The 21275-nt window shown below is 47.9% G+C and overlaps 2 protein-coding genes across 5 annotated transcripts in view; one reads left to right on the plus strand and one right to left on the minus strand.

Annotated features, from left to right (window-relative positions):
* Positions 1-12684, plus strand: part of LOC108921198 (roundabout homolog 2-like) — a 33546-nt gene extending 20862 nt beyond the window's left edge. For both annotated transcript variants that reach the window (XM_029251420.1, XM_029251421.1), the window contains 9 exons: positions 2168-2210; positions 4685-4812; positions 5039-5320; positions 8108-8264; positions 8835-9068; positions 9472-9665; positions 10679-10852; positions 11144-11288; positions 11471-12684. In XM_029251420.1, coding sequence (XP_029107253.1) covers positions 2168-2210; positions 4685-4812; positions 5039-5320; positions 8108-8264; positions 8835-9068; positions 9472-9665; positions 10679-10852; positions 11144-11283 — 1352 coding nt within the window. In that variant the 3' untranslated portion in view covers positions 11284-11288; positions 11471-12684. The remainder of the gene's footprint in view (positions 1-2167; positions 2211-4684; positions 4813-5038; positions 5321-8107; positions 8265-8834; positions 9069-9471; positions 9666-10678; positions 10853-11143; positions 11289-11470) is intronic.
* Positions 12685-16825: 4141 nt separating this feature from the next.
* LOC108921268 (roundabout homolog 1-like) overlaps positions 16826-21275 on the minus strand; it is an 86536-nt gene continuing 82086 nt past the window's right edge. For all 3 annotated transcript variants that reach the window (XM_029251010.1, XM_018730660.2, XM_018730659.2), the window contains 5 exons: positions 20780-21243; positions 20387-20539; positions 19163-19375; positions 18835-19037; positions 16826-18334 (listed from right to left, as the gene is read on the minus strand). In XM_029251010.1, the coding sequence (XP_029106843.1) occupies positions 18320-18334; positions 18835-19037; positions 19163-19375; positions 20387-20539; positions 20780-21243 (1048 nt within the window). In that variant the 3' untranslated portion in view covers positions 16826-18319. The remainder of the gene's footprint in view (positions 18335-18834; positions 19038-19162; positions 19376-20386; positions 20540-20779; positions 21244-21275) is intronic.

Raw genomic sequence — 21275 nt, forward strand, 5'->3', positions numbered from 1 at the left:
TTGGCCTTGGAGTTGCCTGTTTTCCAGGCGACAGCCTTTTGCATTGGGCGGGGCTTGCAAGCGACCACGCCCCGCTGTAAGCCGTGCCCCTCGGCTTGTACAGGCTCCAAAGAGAGAGCACCGACTTCTGCAGGCTTGTAACACCCAGTTTCTCTGTTCTCTTGTTTTGCAGTTCAGTCCTTCACCTTCACCCGTGCAGGTACTACTCATTTGTCCCTCTCGTCACCATAGATACCAAATTACTAGATCACTCATAAGATTTTTATTTTATGAGATTCTCACAGAAGCAGGATACCATGAATCACAGCTTCCTGTGGCTGATTATGAATGTCCTGAAGTTCTATCTAACTTTCTGAATTGATCGTAATCAAGTACAGCCACCCAGCTTTGAAAACATTTCCTTTATCGAGTTGAGCCATTCTAGTGTTGTATTGCTTCGCTCGTTGCCTTCTTTGAACCATGTTATGTTGAAAACATGTAGACACTTTCCATTTTCTGAAAGTACTGTAAGCATGCTGATGGAGACAATTTCTTCTGGAGAATAATGATCTTTGAAGACCCTTTCTAACTTAAAATTACAAATGTAGATACAAAACATACTGAAATGTTAGATTTTTAATGCTCCTTCTAGTATGCAGACTGGCCTTTAAAGAGTCTTCTGCAAAGACGGCATCTTCTGTGTAAAAAAAATCTCGGTGCTTTGTCTGATGAATTCCATTTTTATCATTTGCTATGTTTTAAGCCAGTGCCATTGATGAAATAATTTAACTAGCAAGCTGAGTCAGTCCTCTGGCTACTGCTTTGACTTTGGGCGTACCCGTAACTAGTTTGTTCACCACTGCTTCGTCCAGATAAGGCCCATGGAAAAAAATGTGCCTGCTAACTGAGGTCCTGGTGTGAAGCGTGGCAACCTCAGATCTTTTGTAAAATACTTGTATTATAGGGTTTAGCCTTTTTTCAGAGATATCCCTCTTACAGGAAGGCTGGTCAGGATAAGGCAGGAGAGGTTATGCAGATGTCATGTCCAACTAGACAGTGTTTTGAAAGTGTGGAAGAACATGGATAATAATAATCACCAGACCTTTAAAACCATCTTCTCTATCATGCTTTTGTTGTTATCCTTTACAACTGCCTGAAAAGGAACTGACGTCTTGTCTATAATAAAATCTCTTGGATGTAGGTCTCTGTGAATTTTACTGAAGAGGATGGTCTATAAAGACATTCATGGAGTGCCACTGTTACATGGGATGTTTACTGAGAAGCGTACATTGGGTCTTCTTGAAGTTATTTAGTTATTTTGCTGAGGCTTTTATACTTATATCAGACAGCTTTAAGTCTGAAACATCATTCACATATATTGTCACAGGGTCCCTCTTGGGATTTGAAGTGGAAACATTTTGGTCACAAGCCCATTTCCTTTAGCGCTTCACTAAAGCGTCCCCTACCTTTTGACTCTAGATGACAGTCACCTGCATCTGACTTCTTGCTCATATGTTTCATGTGTTGTGGACCACACCAGGCATCTCCACCATAAATTCGCGCTGTTCCCTCATCGCTTTGATCGCTGTCCTTCACCTCCCGCTTCGCGCTGTGCTTTACCTCCGTCTGTCCTCCTTTTCCTTCAGACTTTCCTCTGTTTCATGTTGGTCAGGCCTCAGCATGTAAGGGAACCAAACCAAGAGCCCAGCTAGAAGAATGTTCACCTGCTCCTATTTAATCTTCATTAGTGAAGGAAGTGTGGCAGATTGCCCTCAGCTTCTTGACCCTTCCCACCTTCTTTTCTTGTGCACTGCTTTGTGGGGTGACCTCCAAAACACTATAATATTACTTACCACATGTATGACTGGTGCAGTTTTACCTGCGTCTTGGCTACAGACACAGTTCACTGGGGTGTAACTGATGTGTTTATAATACAGTGTCCTATTTCAGATGCAAAACATGCTGCTGAATTATAATTAGTCTGAATATTTTCAAAGAATTTCCTGCAAATGAAACCGAGACTCCTGGTCGAGAAACACAATATTTGAAGAATGTTGTGTGTACACGTAATAAACTACTGCAGTGGTCATTCTGCCAGTCTTTTATATGGATGCTTCTGGAGATCACCTCTTTGCAAGGCAACCCGCGGGTTTTGGGCTGAGACGTTGTCCTCTCTCCATCTCTACAGTGACGTTTCAGCGAGGGGAGAGAGGCCTGATGAGCAATAGCAGGTGAGTGATATTTTGGAGGGACTGGGGATTCTCTGCAGTGGTCCTATAGTGACTTGCACTGTAAGAAATCTCACAAGGGTGGTCTTGCTTTCACTCCACCTCATTCTTGTTTGATTAAATGGTAACACAATATTCAGCACAATATTCCTTCAACTTCAGCACATATATAGTCTGCACTAAAATACATAGATACGTACTTAACATGTATACTATGAATGCTTTCAGACACAGAGGTATCTGATAAATATATGCTAAGTACTAATAACCAACAGTATAAAAGCTAACACATTTATTTAAAATACTAACACACATTTGAGTAATGCTAATTTGTGCACCCAAAGTGCAGTTGGAAACTCCCATTGCACTTGTTGATGTATTGATAGAGAAACTCTCTCCAGTCTCCGAGATAATTAACCGCAGAGAGAGACGTCTTTTTATCTGATCATTTATCCTCCCCTTCCATCGCTGGGAGCTCCTGTGTGCCCCCCCACCCCCACGGTGTGATATATGTGGCTGTCATCCGGTGGCGAGTGTGGCTGGAATACAAGCATGTGTAACAATGTTAGGTGGATTACCCGGGGGAGCTGTGTGAAGGCTCCCTGTCGATGCATGCTGACAGGAAGGCCAGTGCTTGCTCATGGGAATGTACCTGGTTACGTCTCACAGGGGCCCCAACGGACATAGAGAGACTGCAGGCTGCTGTCTCCCGTCTCACATCATCCTCAACTGTTTATGGCTAGGTGTTGGGGGGGGGAGGGGGGGTCCAGATCCAGGAAGGATCTCATTGCAAGCTGTCTTGCCATATGCATATCATCTGCTTTTCACTGTGTAGGTTGAGGGACAAGGGCTACGTTGTCCCTGTGAATATTTCAGGGTGTGTTTGCTTGTGAGATACTCCACTAGAACATCACTGTAAAATCTCACATGTCCAGGCGTTTATCATTCAGTTTTTGCTGTTTTGGGAGGGAGAGTCTGGGAGGTGTGTGTGTGCGGGAGGGGGTCGGAATAAGTGTGAAGTGTTTAGTGTAACCTGTAACCAAGAGTGAAATATTGATTGCCAAGAGCATAAATTCTATAGCCAGGGGTCTTATGTATAGACAAGAATGTAATTTATCTGCATATTTATTTATTGGCTACTTTTATTAAAACTGATTCACACAGATTGCATTACATTTTGTGATGGATGGATGGATGGAAGTCCCATTGAGTTAAGGCCAAGTCATATTGACCGTTTCCGTGGTTCCTGTGGCAAGGAAAAAAACTTTCTTCTGTGAATGTCTGGGGCTTGCAGACAGAGGTGGAACATGCATGCAAACTCCACACACACCAAGCAGGACTGAAACTCATGCCAACTGAGCAGCTCAAGACCTGTGAGGCACAAGGTTTTTCTGCAGTGACACTGTGTCCCCATACCTTTTGTAAAAAAAACTGATGTAATTTTGGACAGGTACCTCCAATAAGAGTACAACAGTAGCACAGCTAAACAATTGGAGCTGAAATATCAAAAGAATTTTGTTACTCAAATCCAGCTGGTAACAGAGATCACACCACCTGCCTCTCTGGACACTGTAATGAAGGCATCTGCTTATTGTGTCTCCTTTGTGTTTCCCTCACTGATGAGACCCTAGTGCCCAGGATCAGAAGGACTCCCTTTTGCAATTAGGTTTCCTAATTTTAGAAAGTGATTTTTTTTTTTTTTTTTTTTTTTGTGGTGATATGTAGTCTTTGGGGCAAGTGAATTGGCCCCAGGGGCAGTAAAACCCTATGATTTACTGACTCATCTGCATTCTTATGCCCAGTAGAACCATCCCCGACCTTACATCGCCACCTCGGTTATGCGGTGTCACTATGGCAAATGATTTTCAGGAGCAAGACGGCAGTAAAAGCTGAGTGTGGCGACTTTTGCTCCTGTCCTGTGGCTGCATGGGTACGGTTGTGACAAGCTGCGCTGACCAGCCTAGTGGGCTCTATGTCTCACTTTTATGATGCAAGCTCTTGCAAGCTTTGTCTTATTTCTGTTTGGACAATACTGTTTTTACCTGTCCGCCCCTCTACATGCTGTCAGTAGGGAGAGAACTGAACCAGCTAGAGACTGGGCCTTTTCACAGATATTTATACTTAATTTGAAATACAGGCTTCTCTAATAGATACCGTTTGCCTCCAGCGTCTTCAGTCCTGCTGTCGTGTAGAGGAGTGCCTGATATGAAAGCATAAATTAACGCACATTTAAAAGAGTCCTTTTTAGATTTATATACAGTAAAAACTAATTATTTGCAGGGAGCAACCCATGCGATGGATTGTTGTCCCATTGGGGGCTTATTGTGCCCTGTGCTTCCAGACCACTGTGATATTGCATAGGACAACCAGTTGATGAAAATGAAAAAAGGGTTAATTCATGTAGCAAATATATTGCATGAGCTGAAGTACGTAGACGGATAAAAAAGTTCATTTTATACCCCTTCCCCCCCCCACAGTCGCCCTGGGCTGCTGAAAGCAGGTGATCCAGGTTTTCCCTGGCTAGCTGACTCTTGGCCCACCTCCAGCCTGCCCATCACCGGTGGCTCTGGGGGGCCCAGTGACACAGGCAATTTTGGCCGTGGGGGTAAGAATCAGACTTTCTGGGGGGATGTGATTGCATAAATAGTTCTTTACGATCCTGTGTTAGAAGACCGTCTGTGTTTAATACAGGGTATTTGTGTCTTTGTATGGTTGCATGTAATGCTGTAAACCATGGTAAGACTGAGGGCACTCTGTCACTCTGACACTCTCACGTTTGAATGCCTCTCTGTTCCCTCCCTCTTCCTTCCCGTTTCTCCTCCCACACCCAGATTTGCTGCCCGCGGGGCAGGGGGAAAAAACGGGCACCATGCTGTCGGACGGAGCCATCTACAGCAGCATTGACTTCAGCAACAAGCCAGGCTACAGCAGCCAGGCCGCACCCTACGGTGGACAGGCCACGCCCTACGCCACCACACAGATCCTGCAGTCCAATAGCTTCCACCAGTTAGCCGTAGAACTGCCTGACCCACGCTGGAAGGTGCCCCCGCAGGGCCGGCCGGATGGGGGCACTCTGGGCTACGCGCTGGGCGATCCCCACTCCTGTAACAGCAGTAAGTGTGTGTGCGTGTGGCCATATGTGAGTGTGCTGAGTGTCTTTGTATACAACTGTAAGGAAAACGTTTGTGAACCCTTTGAAATTATCTGCATTCCTGCATGAATAGTTCTTAAAATGTCAATGATAAAGTCTGTCTTATTGAACAAACAATGCGCAAAAACTTTTATATTGCCGTGTTTACTGAACACACGATTGAAACAATCAAGGTAACTGATGGAAAAAGTAACCTCCAGGGTAATGATGTCTTGAGAGGTTAATTGGAGTCAGGTATTTCAGTTACTGAGTCAGGTTTCCATTTAAATCATATCTGGGTTTGACCTACCCTACCGTGTGAAAAGAACAGCACAATTTTGGTTACCTGTGCTTCCGCACAGAACAGTGCAAGTGCAGTATGGCCCAGTCAAAAGAGATTTCATAGGATCTCAGGGTTGCTGAAAATCTTAACACTGGAATGGATCACAAAAGCATTTCTGAAGACTTGGGCCTCCATCAGTCCACAATAAGGCAGACAGAATGCATTCAGCACCGCTACTTCTCTCACTAGGAGCAGGTATCTTACAAACATCAGTGGAAAGGCACCTTATGCAATCCTCAGACAAGAGACAATGAACCCTAGGATCTCAACTAAAGATCTGTAGCCATCCCTTGCGATTGATAACATCTTTGTTCATTAGCCTACTGTAAGGACCATGTACCATGTGTCTACCATAAGGAAAACACTGACAAACAATGTGGAATAAACCACTGCTCTCCAAAATCACTGCTGCACATGTCCTGTTTGCTCAAGCACTACTGAAACAACGTTGTGTGGACGGTCTGAAACCGCGGGGTCACGGCGAGCCGGAGCCTAGCCCGGCAACGCAGGGCGTGGGGCGACACACCCAGGATGGGGGGCCAGTCCGTCGCAAGGCACCTCAAGCGGGACTCGAACCCCAAACCCACCGGAGAGCAGGCACAGGCCAAGCCCATTGCACTACCACACCACGCCCCTCCGTGTTGTGGACAGATGAGACAAAAGCTTAACTTTTCAGTAAATGTATGCCCTGTTATGTTTGGAATCAACATGACACTGTAAATTAACACCAAAACCTCATCCCAGCTGTGAAACATGGAGGAGGGAGTATGATGTTGTGGGTCTCCTTTGCTGCCCCGAAGCCTGGATGGCTTGCAACCACCGAGGGACCAGCGAATTCCAAGTTGTATCAGGAAATTTAAAAACAGAATATCAGGATGTCTGTCTGCGATCTAAAAGTCAAAAGATGTCGGTTCCTGCATGGGACATTGAGCCAAAACACGGGAGAACATCAGCAACAGTCTGGCTCAAGCGCGTGAAGTTCTGTGTTTTCGAATAGCCAAGTCAGGCCTGATCTCAGTCCCATCAAAGTGCTGCGGTGTGATGTGAAGCAGGCCGTCCAAGCGAGAGCCCGAAAATATACATGAACTGCAGCAGTTTTGCATAGAGGAAGGGGCCAAAACATCTGCAAATTGCTGCACAGGTCTGATTCTCAGTGGCAGAAAGCATTTGGTTGAGGTTGCTGAAGTTAAAGGAGGTTCCACTACTTAATACGTGTAAGGAGTCACATGTCTTTTCCATCAGTGACTTTGATTGTTTAAACCAGTTGCTCAACAAGGAAGTGAAAATGTGAAATGCTGTGTGTTAGAAAAATAAGACTGTCTTTATTATTTTATTTTTTGTATTTTATTATTACGACTTGGATGATCAGATTGCGTGCGGTGGTGCAGTGGGTTGGACCGGGTCCTGCTCTCTGGTAGGTCTGGGGTTCGAGTCCCGCTTGGGGTGCCTTGTGGTGGACTGGCGTCCTGTCCCGGGTGTGTCCCCTCCCCCTCCGGCCTTACGCCCTGTGTTGCCAGGTAGGCTCCGGTTCCCCGCGACCCTGTACGGGACAAGCGGTTCTGACAGCGTGTGTGTGCGTGATCAGATTGCATTTTAGGAGCCATACATGCAGCCGTCTTGATGATTCCAAAGGGTTCACGGACTTTTTCTCACAACCGTACTTTGTTTGTATTTGAAAACGAGAGAGCAGAGAAGATGAGATAGTTGAGATGAAGGGAATAATTTGCCTGGTGGAAATTGCGAGGAGTGCGTGCGTGCGTGTGTGTGTGTTGGACCGAAAAGAGGAGGGAAACCCTATGTGTACACAGCTCGCCCGCTGCTCTAACTGCACGCTCTGCATGGCCTCCTGCTGTCGGCTGACTGCCTCACACCGCTCTGCTCTTTGCCCTTTGAACCCCCAGCCCTCCTTTTCATTCCTGACAACCGATTGGCTGACGGATTGTCTAATAGAATCCCTCACAACCAATCGCAGGATTTCAGCAGTGGCAGCTCGCACAACAGCTCAGAGCGAACCCTTTCAGGTTGGTTTCCCACGTGGATGTTGGGTGGGAGTCTTGTCTGCCTGCACCTCTGGAAGCGGGTGGCCCTCTGCCAGTATGCTCATTCGTTAGTTGGCCTCTTGCATGCGGCGTCACGTGAACGAAGCTGCCCGTCAAAGTAACGGCTGCACCGCCGCGTGTGTGATTTCCCTCGCCCTTCCCTCTCGTTCCTGTCCTTTCCTTTACTTTGGGTTTGCATTGCCGTTACTTTTCCTGCTTGAAGGAGAGAATCCCGGAAGCAGCGTCCAGACCCTCGGCCTCGGCCGGTCTTGCTGTCGTTTTGTTGTTTGCGGCTAAAATCGCGCTCGGATGGTTTAGCAGTAATGCATGTCGCCGGTGAAGGTCTGAAGTGTGGACTCGCGCCCTTTTCTCTGACGCACCCCTTTAGGCGGAAAGGGGGGAAAGAAGAAGAAGACGAAGAGCGGCAGCAAGACGCCCAAGAGTAATGGGTCCTGCTGGGCCAATGTGCCGTTGCCCCCTCCGCCCATGCAGCCGCTGCCTGGCACTGAGGTGGACCACTATGGCCCTGGGCATGAAGGAGGAGGGTAGGCCTGATGCCGTTTTATGTCACCGGAGTGCAAAGATAGCTAATGTAGTAACACCAACATACGTTCATGGGATTTCCCTCTGGGATTAATAATGTTTCGTTCGTTCGCGCGTTCGTTCGTTCGTTCGTTCATATGTGCTTTCTATACATACGCATGTTTAAACCATGAAAGGAGCTCCATGACTCTGCAAGTTAAGCTTTCCATCAGCACTGGACTTTGCTCTCCGGACACTCTTTTACTGTAACCCCATCGTATAGATTAATGGCCTCAGTGACGGAACCTTAGGGTTTTGTCTTTTTTCTGGATTTTGTTGGTAAAGATCAGAATGTGAACAAGTTTATTAGGACAGAGAGTCTAGGAGTTATTTTCTATAGCAAGCTCATTAAAGATGATGATGATGCCACCCCTCGAGTATGTTGACAAGGGCTAAATCTCTCAGCGTGCTAGGGGATGGGCTAAGCTGTGAAAGTGCGGTATCCTTCATGAGGCATCGACTTGGAATACAAAGCTGTGTACTTCACTCGTGAAGCCGATGAGTTTCAACCCCCCCCTTCTCCTTCCTGGCAGGTACAAAGCTGATAGCTTACGTGGGACCCTCCCCACACATTCGTACCTGCATCAGGGCTTGGAGGATGAGCTTGAAGAGGAGCGTGTCCCAACCCCGCCCATTCGGGGTGTGGCCTCCTCCCCGGCACCAGCAACACTAAGCCCCACCCCCAGTGAGGAGATGCACTCTGCGCTGCAGGCACATCTGGATGAGCTGACCCGTGCCTACCAGCTGGATGTGGCCCGGCATGCCTGGTGAGGAGGGTGGGAGACACACACACACACACCCACAGACATGTGTGCATACACATCCTTGCAAGTGCACACAGAGGCCTGCAAACACACACACATGCAACATACAGGCAGCCCTCAACTTACGACATATTTAGCTTATGACGACCCATACTTACGATGGAATTACGACATAATTCTTGAGTCCCGACATTTGGTCATAACATCTAACGACAAATTCCATCTGCTGTACGGAAACATCAGCTGCCACAAGACACCTGTCTCTATTATTGACTCAGACAAAGCCAGTGTTATTGTGTCTGTCCATCTGTTAGTCCCTAAACGCTCTCTCTTGCGTGCGCAGGACGTTTGCAGGGCATCTCTTGCGATGTCTCCTAATTCGTGATATTTTTCCAATACTTCTCAGGCAACTTCAGGCCAGTCAAAACCCACCTCAGGCCCCTGCCCCTCCGCTGGGTTATGTGTCCAGCACCCTGACGTCTGACCCAGACAGTGACATCCCAGATGAGGATGAGGAAGAGGAGGAGAGTGATGCTTATGAGCTGTCCAGTCAGCTCTGTGGCCTTGAGCACGCGGACAGCCCGGATGTTTCCGTCACAGGCGAGTGTCTTGCATGAAGGTGCATAATGCTGTGGCCACTCCCGCAATACAGTTACAAGGTGACATTTTGCTCACAAGTCGTGTCTTTTCATGTCTACACCACCTTCTACCCTGTCCACAATGTGCGATGATTAAAGCGCTTCTTTAAGATAGTAAGGGTACCTTTTTGTGGTAATTATTTGGCTGATCTTGTCACAATGCAGACCATTTACACTGATCAAAACAGGCTATTTACGCTGACACAAATTTATTGTCTTGTTGTGCTTGATGGAAGTAGCGTTTTCGCATGTTTGTCGAATGCCAGTCTTCGACACTTGTGCTAAACTGGTTTTCGCGCAAAAATAACGAACGAGTTTGAATCTCACAGTTTATGGGCTTCATTTTCGTTCCTCCTAGCAGTTTATTGTGTGCCAAACAAATGTAATAAAGTATTGTCGGAAAGAAATGAAACGTTTCATGAATCCTGAGCAGGCCAAGGAGATGGGGAGGAGGAGGAGTTGCATATCTTTGCACAGCTGTACTGCTGTTCCAAGCACAGGCTCTGCTTTTAAGCACCATTCCCATGCAGCTGGCCCCTCCCTTCCACCACAAACACTCCTCACCTCCACAGCTCATAGAAATGATTTGAATAAGTCGGAGCTCAGCGTACGCAAGACGGTGTCGCCACGGAAACGGAGGCCTCCAGTCTCTTCTCATTTATGCTTTTCTTGAAGCGGTTTCAGCACAACAGCAACAGAAGTGAAAACAAGCCCACTGAATGAAGGCAGCGTAGCAGGACTCTGTGTGTTTGTGTGTGTGTGTGTGTGTGTGTGTGTGTGTGTGTGTGTGTGTGTGATTACATATGCATGCTTCTCTTGCTGCTACTGGAGCCTGCAACTCACAAAAGGTAGATGAACAACACTGTTTTCAAGCATTGCCGTTTATTACGACTACAAGTTGCAGACCCGTACAACTTTTCATTAAAAAAGCAATGTGCATTAACGGGCTTCCTCCTCCTTCGTTGCCCCTTGTAGGGAACAGCTTCAGCCAGCGCCCACAGCCAGGTAGTCCCCTCTCTACCGATGCTGGCATGATGGGATCCCACAGTCTGAGCCACCAGGGGGCGCAACACCATGCCCGGAAACAAAGAGGAGGCCGTGTAGAGTTTGGCGGAACTGATCCGCAGCGACGGGACGCCTCCATGGCTGGTGAGAATCCTAGTCGCTGGCATAGTGGCTGGAGACATGGTCTTGTAACATCATTCTCAGTAATGTTGTCACTTTAATGGAGGGAACAAGAGCACACAGTGACAAACAGATACAAACCCTCCTGTATCATAAAGTCCAACTCTTTACTGTCTCCATCAGACTCACGCACACAAAGACACTCACTTCCTGCATGAATTACAACCATGGATGCAGTGTCCAGTTCAGGGGTTGTTTGGATTCTCTCAGTTCATGAAGTTGACCTTTGACCACAGTCTCCCCTTTGTTTCGCAGAGGAGACCCTCCAGCCCTACGGCATGTCTGGCTTTCTGTGTTCCGGGAGCTCCGTGGGTCGAGGGCTCCATCAACGCGATGGGCCGGACGCACCGGGGTCGGGTCTCCACGGAACCAACGGGCAGGCTCAACGCTGCTAGGAGCTGTGAGTGTTTCATTTACGTGTCATTTCTTTTAGCTTGTGTCACGTCATGAAATGCCATGATCTCAATGCTGTGTGTGTGTGTGTGTGTGTGCGCGCGCGCGCGCGCAGAATATGCACGCACACACAATGCACAGATATTTACATATAGCCATGTGACAGTTGGCCTGTTGTCTTCCCCACAGGTGATTGCCAGGGCAACGACCCTGACCAACCCATCACTGCCAGGACTTCCTGTTGCACGGGGCCACCTGTGCCAATGTGTGCAGGCAACATTTTGCTTATTAACAGAGCACTGGTAGGAGTGAGGACAAAAGTGCAAAAATAATGACGGGAACACAAGACCGTGACGACCAAGAAGAAGCAGCAAGACGGCTCTAAATGTGATGTAAAGACACACGGACACGCACCTCACAGCGCTGATTTATTTACTTTTTGTCGTCCTTATGGAAATGCATCTCACAGCTATCTCCTAAACAATTTCCTGGCAGGAGACGTCAATCAGTCTGTAAACAAAATTAATGGAGGAAAAAAGAACCTATTGTCCCTCAGGGGCAAACGGGATTTTGTTCCTGTAAATATTTTTTAATTTGTTGTTGCATCGCTATGCAAGCAGATTTGTCTTTTTTTTAAATACATGATTTGTTTTTGAATGGTTATTTGTACTGTGTAAAAATATCGATGGGATGTGGTGAAACAGAATTTCGTACTTTATGTTCCTGTTCATAAGATGATTATTATGATTAACCGATTTCCTCATGATGGATTGGTGTCGTTTGTTATTTTGCACAGCTGTTTTTCAGTGATAAGCACAAAAGCCCGTTTCCATGAGAAAGCTGAGGGCCATGGGAGGAGGAAGAGGTTGTGTATAAGGGAGATGTGGAGAGGTGTGTACAGTTTGTGCAGGGCCTCGGGGACGGAGCGGAAGGAAATATGGAGACGTCCGTAGAAGGCGACTGGATGGAGAGAAATTACCATCACCTGCAGTTCCTGTTGTCTGGAAGCTCAGACTTGGATTTATTTGTGTTTGACAGCATTTTTCAGGCTGTTGTCATGGTTTCTGGGGATGTTCTGCACTGGTGTTCAGCAGGTCTTCCATCACATGTCCCAGGCATGCCGGCATCCTAGGACAGGGTTCCAGCTGCAGTCACATTCTTAGGATCCAATGTACCTGGTTCCAACTGGACACCTGACTCTGACAGGTGTCCCCACGCCGTGTCTTCATAAGCATCTGTCATCTTCTAGTTATTTTTTTTTTTTTTTTTGCCCCCCAGCCCCTATCCAGCACCTCCCAACCACTACCCCGCCACTCCTGCCCCCTCCCTGTGTAAGCCAGTGTCCAATGACCTGACCTGTTCCGCCTCAGGAGATACAGGCAATGCAGTATGAACGTTTTAAAACCTACAATGCAAATAAAGAAGTGTGTGTGAAATTCACTGTGGGAATGTCTGTGGCGTGGCTTTCTGTGCCAGTTTGCTGTAGTCTCTGCAAACTCAGAGCTCACTCACCTGGCCAAGTAAGGTCCTTGCTTTGCTTTGGTCAGGCGGTGCTCACAAGCGAATGAGGTCGCCAAGAAGCCTTCATCTCCACAACCAAACATTGCTTTACACAGCGCTGAAGTGATCCAGACGTGCGTCCTTCCAGGGATCCACTCTTCCTCAGTCCTGCTTCTGCAAAGGTTGCAGTCCTCTTCTCTACTGTGCCTCGCCAGCATCTCAAGCTCTGCTTCAGCTTATTTAATGCAGATGTTCTTAACCTTTTGTAGAACACACACCCCTTCAAGAATGAGGCAGAAATATTGAACACGGAAGTGTGGAAAGTTACCTGAAATTGCTTATCCCACATACATATTGTGTGTGAGAACCAGAACCTTTCTCTTCCACCCAAATCGCTGTCTTACTGAGCCACGTCCATCAACTTGTCTCGGTTGACTCTGATGGGACAACTGGCTGGTCTCACCTTCACTGTCACCCAAATTCCTTTGCTGTACTTCATGCATAACCTACACAGAGAAGAGCAGACCAGCTAAGGGCTTAAGATCAATGAACATCGTCAAATAATAAATATTATGTAGGAAGTTCCATGTGGTAAGTCAACTCATCATGCAAATATTTGCAGGCAGAAAAGCAAATCTGACCCTAATGTGCCAGGCTGTTGATTTGCTTTGGTCTTGTCTTGTTGTGGTGTCTCTCGGATCACACTGGGACGTCTTTCACAGCTTTCAGTTTGCACTGTCATGTGACGTGTGCGGGGAGGATATAGCGTTTCCCGACCAAACCTGGGAAAGTTAATCTAGGCAAGTCCCTTAGAATTAAACTAGTAGTAAACTAGTGTGTGAGTGAGAGTGTGTGTGTTCCACTGGTGTATGGATGAGCGACCCATTGTAAGTAGTGTATCTAGCGGTGTAAGTCACCGCGGTGAATAAGGTGTGTGGGCTGGTAACACTACATAGAGTTCATTTGAAGTGTCTGCTAAATAAATAAAAGTAAATATAAATTCTGTTAAGCAAATAAAAACACAACTATATAACTGGATGCCAAATTCCTCCTTTGTAATTATTGGGGAGGAGCTTATTTTACTCGTAGGGTTGTATCGATTAATTGGAGACATAAGGATTAAGTAAACTGTCATGTTCTCACACACACACCACCACAGAGCCTGAAGGATAAGCCCTTCAGCGAGGCCTACGACTACCTTGTTAGAAAGGAATTGCCCTCAATAAGGAGGCAGGGGGCAATTAACTGCTACATTAATTAGACGAAGACGTCACGCTGACACGAACGGTCGCGTGCGCAGGACAAACTAGGTATGTGCTCCGTAAGTTAAATTGGCGGAACGTGTGGATTAACATCCGTACCGCTTGTAAAGTGACGAGGAGTGAGGTGCGCAGGATGGGTTTCGGGAGAGAACACAAAAAAGTGCCGCACTCACAGGGCGAAGGAAAGCGGAGGAGGGACTTGTTGCTCTCGGCTGAAGATCCAGCATGCGAAGCTGATGCTGAGAACTGATCAGAAACATCTAGAAACACGCACTGGTGGTGGTGTACAGTAATAAGTCGGAGTCCTCAGAGCGAAAGGACACAACTCCTGGAAGCCTCTCGCCTGCGGAAACATGACTCTTTTTTGGCCACGCTTGCTAAAGGTTCTCTCAGCTAGGAGTGTGTTCACAGCTTTGGGCCCCGAGCCACTTGTAAAGGTTCATCGATTACACTTTGGCTGATTGCTTAACAAAGACAATCTCCCTTGAGGCGGTGCTTATCGGCTCTGGACCTGCCTGCAAAAAAAAGCGTCGCTGACGATCGCACCGCGTTCGGCGGTGAAAGAGCCCATCCTGGAGGGAGCGCGAGCGAGCCGGGCTCTGCGGGCCACTGGAGGAGAATGAACACCAGATGACAATTAGCGTAATTTCTCCTTTCTCTTGTGCTTAATTGAGTCAGGGGATAGAAAGGCGTGACTGGCAGGCGGTTTTAATCTGCGGCCACTGTGTTTAATTGAGTCGGAGCGCGGCGGGTGCTGGAGCATGCCAGGAAATGTTTAATCTCCCAAGTTGGCGTTTAATTGTGTGGGCTGTACAGAAAGGGGATTGGTGTAAGTGGGGGGTGGGGGGTCTGGCAGCCTTATTCCACTGCACGCATCCTCAGAGCGCTTCCGTGGGAGGGAGGGCGTAATATGAAGGGAAACAGACAAATATTTCGTGTGATGAGGGCACCGTAAATTATCACGTAAATTATCCAAGGTTGTTACAGATGTTGGGGCGTGCAACGAGAGCACGGGACGGGATATGGAAGAGCGCAGGTGAAGGCACCGTGGAAACATCTCGCCACGTGGGCAGCGCTGCTCATCTAACACATTAAAGACATGGCCCAGTATGAAGCAGGCTAAACATCCTCCTTCCCTTTTTTATCCACTGGACAAGGTACACGACGTGTGAAACGTGTCCTGTTGGGTAGAAATGCGAACAACCCTAAGCTTTGACAGTAGTTTCAGAAAGCAATATTTGCTAAACAAATTATTTGTTACTTAGCTGACACATTCATCCAAAGCGACCAGTTTTTACCCATTCATATAGCTGGGTAACCCACTAGAGCAATTTGGGGCAGGTACCTCACTCAAGGGGGAGCGTGGTGGTGCAACGGGTTCGGCTGGGTCCTGCTCTCTGGTGGGTCTGGGGTTCGAGTCCTGCTTGGGGTGCCTTGCGATGGACTGGCGTCCCGTCCTGGGTGTGCCCCCTCTCCCTCCAGTCTTGTGCCCTGTGTTGCCAGGTTAGGCTCCGGCTCCCCGCGATCCTGCTCAGGACAGGCGGTTTCAAGAAGACTGCACCTTTCACACATTCAATTAACACATGATTTCTCCAAATGGACATATAGCTCTAAAAGATACTACTCATTTTACTTGCAGAGAAAGACATGTGTCTCAGCAGTAAGGACAATGAGATTTGAACTCACCTGCAGTCCTTATTTGTTATATTGCATGAGGCTCCAAGGCTCCTGCACCTCAAAATCCTTCTTTTCCACCACTAATGATATAAAAGCGGGACATAAACCAATGAATGAGAAATATCTGAAGTGGCTCTGCTGAGAATGAAGACATAAGAAGTGTGTGTGTGTGTGTGTGTGTGTGTGTGTGTGGAGTCACAGAGGGTTGTCTGCAGTGGTGTGTGCTGTGTGTTGTCAGCAAGCACTCAGAGTTACTACAGGATTCATCTTCCCACCGTACCCCGTATTGCACGAGTTCGGTGCCGCTAACCCCCTAGTTCAGCTGCGGACTTGGATCCGAGCCTCTCCTCACGCCAGCAAAGAGTCAAGGAGGGAGCGGAACCATCTCTCCCAGTGTATTGTGGGGGATCGATGCACACAGCCGCTTCCACTGCCGAAACATCTGCTCGGTGCAGACGGCAGCCATTAGCCGTGACAGTCGGGAACCTTGGCAAAGAGCCACACACAACCGCACATTCAATGTCACACACAGTCAAAGTCAAAAAGAGATGTTCAAACGAGACAGATGGACAGAGTCCAGTGCTGCATCCAATGGCCAGTGGCCTTGCAGACAGGAGGCGGAGCTAACAGGGACACCATATGCTGTTGGTTAAGAGTGCAGATGAGAAGGTGCAGCAGGCACCTGTGACAAGTGGCGCGTGTGTGTGTGTGTGTGTGTGTGTGTGTGTGCACACCTCCGTGCTGCTTGCTGCCTTCATAATTAACTTGGAGGGGGTCGGTGGAGGTTAATTACGCAGCGCATCTCCTGAATGCAGAAGGAAGGAACACGCCAAAGCAGACGGGGCCGTTCTCTCAACTGTTTGAGAGAACAGGTAATGGGCTAAATCAATCACACACACACACGCAAGCCATGACTGCTGTTTGCCAATCGCAGGAAATGACATCACCAAACTGAATGCTCAGAGTGCCAAGTAAAAACAATGGCATTTGTACCACATTGTACCACTGGGCTTCGACTCATACAGCAAGTGCTGCAGGAGATTTACACACATTAACACAACACGTTCACTGTTTTTGTCCCAGAAAAAAGACGACAAACACCTGCTTTGGTATTTAAGGAAATTTTAATAAATAATGTGGAAAAGAAATTACATGTTTCAGATTACATTACCCTCCAAATGTAAAAGTTTAGCAAGCGATAAAGAGGCTGCCATTTATACCATGGCAAAAAAAAAAACTAACGAAGAACAAAATGAGTTTCGCTCAGGAATATGTCCTGACCTTTCTTCTTCAGTTCAAATTCTTCAATTGCAGTACAAAAACAACAACACTCCACGGCAGTGGGCTTCTCTGGGCGGCGCTGGAGATGGAGTCACTCAACTGCGGGCGCAGTCGCGGCACAAAAAGAGCACCGGTGGACCGGCTTCCTCATTTCTTCCTCAGGGTTGTTTTTTGTTCTGCAGCCAGTTTCCTGCTGATGTTGTGGTAGAGTTCAGAAGGTGGTGAACAGCATCCTGAGTTTTACAGTTTAGTTTTCAGTTCGATTGAATTAAACAAACGCAACCTAAGGAAGTCCTTCAACCAGAGCACCCAGCTCCTGCCACATACCCCACCTATGGGTAAATCCCACTGAAGCGCCGGCGGAAAAGCTTGCTGTTCCGGAGGGGCAGTCAGTCCACTTCCTGCTTCTTAGCTTTTTTCTTTTTAAGTGCATCCGCAGACAACATATCGATAGGGGTCGTTTTTGTGCAACAGGGACCCGTTTGGAGGCCCCCGACATGTGAACGTGCAGTTTGTTTCCACAGTAGGCTGAGCTGCTGCAAACGAAGACCTGAACTGCGTCTCGCCCCGAGTCCCACCATACAAATCACTCATCACGATTCACGAGACTTTTTACTCCTCACTCCGATCCTCCAGGAAAAACACAATGTTTAATAGATAAAATGCTTTAAAATAAAGTTTAGTGATTGTGCTTTTAAAACCAAAGACGAGTAACAAACACTGAAGACAATGACATTAAAAACAAACAAAACAGTGCATTCAAAAAAAAAAAAAAAATCCTACACAGATTCCTCCCACAGTTGCACTCAAGAGATGAAATGATTGAACCATTTAAAACAGCGATCAGAAAGATGACAATGATAAAAATTACGACAAAGGGAGAGCTCCAAACAATGATGGACAGGGAGGACAAGTACAACAACAGAATTTAAGCGAAACCCGGTAACCCTACATGTGCTGGTGGCTAATGTTTGCTCCTGGGTGGAAGGGCCATTTGAGCTCGCTGTGGGGTCATCGTTCATAGGGTCGAGTAAACAACCACTCCGTATTGCCAGGAAATAAAAAACTGCCAGGGTTCCAAAGCACTGCTGAATTTTTTCCCCATCTCCTGCTTCGAAAATGGACAGTAAATGACGAACTGAAACAAAATGAGAGCAAAAGTGTTGTCTTTTTTTGAGGGAGATGTAGAGAAACACTGACAAAAGCCGTCAGCAGAACGAGTCCACCAGACATCCTGATAAATGGAACTAGGAGATCAGGGTGGTTCCCCCCACATCCTGTGCAGACCTGGGGGTCGAGTTCTGCACCCATCTGCTCTTCAACTCTCCAGCATCTGTGGACGCAACCAAAAACTGCTTTCAAGTACTTGTACATCTGCTTCGGAGATGTCCTTACTCAGCTCCTGTCTGAATGTACAAATGGGCTCTTGGGTAATTTGTACCCTATTTAAACAATGAGCTGCTGAGCTAATGGTAACATAACACAAAAGGTGAATCCCACATGGGATTTCAAGCAGCAATCCTGAGGCACAGAGCAGCTGCACAGTGTACATATTCAGCACACATAATGCTGACAGAGAGTGCATTAGGCTTTGCTAACTTGTCGTATTGCGACATGTTACGTCACGGACAGAGAGCAAAGCACATCGAAATTTCTTTCATACTGCAAGGCTTAGCAAGGAGGAATAAAAAGAAGAAAAAGAAAAAAAAAAAAAAAAAACCACTGACAACTGCAGGCAAACCGGGTGTAAATAAAATACTTAGGAGGTAACAAACACAGAAAATAAAACAAGGGATACAGGGCATTTGAGGAAAGTGAGGACTTCACGCCTACCTGGGGGTCACCTTCTTCCAGTTGAAAGGTTATCCCAGGATCTGTGGGATTCCTGCGAAGCCCAGTGGACCCCTCGCCTCGTCGCCGCCCCCCCGAGCCTCGAGATGACATTGAGCCGGAAGAGCTGGGGTCCCGGTCCCTCTCGCGTGAGCTAGCTGTCGGTGGGAAAGAGGGCCGACTGTAGGGCGGAATATCCTCCACGCCTGAAAGACATGGGGGGGAGGGGGATCAGCCTGACACAAGTACGCACAGTACACTCGCAGAGCAGAAGACTCATACAGACCACACAAAGGCAGGTGTGCACTCGCATTCACGCGCTGCCCAGTACCTTGGTGTTGCCAAGCCTGGTTGCCGGTTCCGCTCTCTTGACTGGCCGCTCTGGCCCCTCGTGAACTTCTGTGTCTCTCATGAGCCTCCCCAGGTCGGTGCGCACCGCCTGTGGCACCTCTTCTTTCCCTGCCATCTCCTCGGCCATACAGTTGGTTGGGGCAGTTGGGAGACGTTGCCCCTGCTGGTGGGAGGTGCAGCGGCGAGGCTGGTTCTGGTAAAGAAGACCAACACGAGTGAATCAGGTTCCAGCATTGAGGAGGCCTACAGCTCGGTGACTTGCATACTAGAAAAAGATCCGGCATCGGTCACTGTGACCCCAGCCTTTATTACTGACCAACTGTTTAGCAGAAACCTTCGTTTCTTCCGAGTGGATTTAGAGGACAGTTTCATGCTGATATAAAGCTCGATATTTCTGTGAGTAGTCATAATTACGGACCTCACTCTAGGAAAAATTCAGTTTTCTTCTTGGTGTATCAACCTACTGGGCCTAAATAATTCTGCCTTAAAGGTAAGCAGCAGCCACAGACTGATCTGCTAGAATAAAAGAATTAAAACGCAAAGCCTGCCAAACTATGTTCTTCAGTAGGTCTTCTGGTGTTCCAGTGCTGACCTGCTGCTGGCTAAAAAGAAACGCTATCAAATTGCGGTCTGCTGTCCCCTTTGAGCCTGCATGTGCGGAATGGTGTGATGTCGGGCCTCGTGCTCCCCAACAGCGAGCTACACTGAAGAAGTAATTATTTTTCAGCGTTCCGTCGCAGAGATCTCATCTGAAAACGAAATCAATTAAGAGGGTCCAAACTGTAGAGCGCTGGGTAATTTAGCGGCGAAGTCTCAGGCGAGCGCTCGTTCTCCTGCTCTCTTGTGATTCCAGTAATATTGCTTGTGAGCGAGGCGTCGGCAACAGGGGTGAAAAAGGAAAACATACGGCTAACGTGGCGCTCATGGTTCCTAAACGGCAGGTCTGTTGCTCAGTGCACAGAAGAGGCAATGATACTGCGCTTATGTCAATATATGAATAAATGAAGAAATGTATCACAAAGGACAGTATACTGGTTAAAAACGGGCCAAACAGCTGGAGGCTCAAAATCCCTGAACTTAAATGACCTGAACCTCTCCAGTAAATAAAGTAGAGCAATGGGCTGTACAGGTTGTGTGAGCTGCTTTGGATAAGTATAAACAGAGACCAAGGCATGAGGCTGTGAATGTCGGAATCAGGACTTACCCTCCATGTAGGGCTCCCTCGGCTGGTGGTTGGTCGCATTCTGCCTCTGCCTCCGTGGCGGCCGCTTCTGCGGGACGGCGGTGCTCATGTTGCTATCAGTGGACACGGGACTGCTGGGACGGCGACTTGGAAGGGGCGCGTGAAACTTATGGCCTGAGGAGCAGCAGGGCCGCAGGGGTTACCCCAAAACCAACATTTTGCGAATTCTCACCCAAGAAAGGTGAGGGCACAAAAGTTTGTTATGTTGGTCTCTATCAGTATCAGAAAATTTAAAAAATAGAGCAATAATGTAGCAACGTGGGGAGAGAGAGAGTGGAAGGAAGTACTTGTCTTGTTAAGAAGAGGAATGTTTACTAAGTGAGCCCAGGTGAAAGCTAACTGGCTGTGACCCACCTCCCGGATACAACTGTTCAGGGAGTTCCATGTGCCTCCCAGCGCAGCTGGCCATGGACTGAGCAAAGTCCCCATCGGTGAAGAAGGAGCCATCGGAAGAGCTGGCGGCGCTGGAACGACCAGAGGAGGCAGCACCTCTGCGACGCTCCTCGTCCTCCTCCTCGGAGGCAGAGCCCCAGCCATTGATCATGGAGCCTGTGACAGAACTCTCTAGGTCGCCCATGCTGGAAGCAGGGGTTCGCTCCAGGCCATGGGGGGCCAAGCGACGCGAGGTGCGTGGCTGCTGTGCAGGGTGCGGATGAAAGTGCACTCGGGCCACCTCTGCGTCCGTTTCGTCTCCTTCCTCTTCTTCGTCTTCCTCTTCCAGTCCGTCGGTGTCCAGCGCCATGGGACTGGAGGCATAACCATAGGTGGGCGGGGGCGATAAGGGCTGTGGGGGCAGGGGTGGGCTCCCAGCATACCGTCTGAAAGAGTAGAAGGGTCTTCCTAACATGTG

Source organism: Scleropages formosus, chromosome 4 (assembly GCF_900964775.1).
Source record: "Scleropages formosus chromosome 4, fSclFor1.1, whole genome shotgun sequence".
Lineage (NCBI taxonomy): Eukaryota > Metazoa > Chordata > Actinopteri > Osteoglossiformes > Osteoglossidae > Scleropages > Scleropages formosus.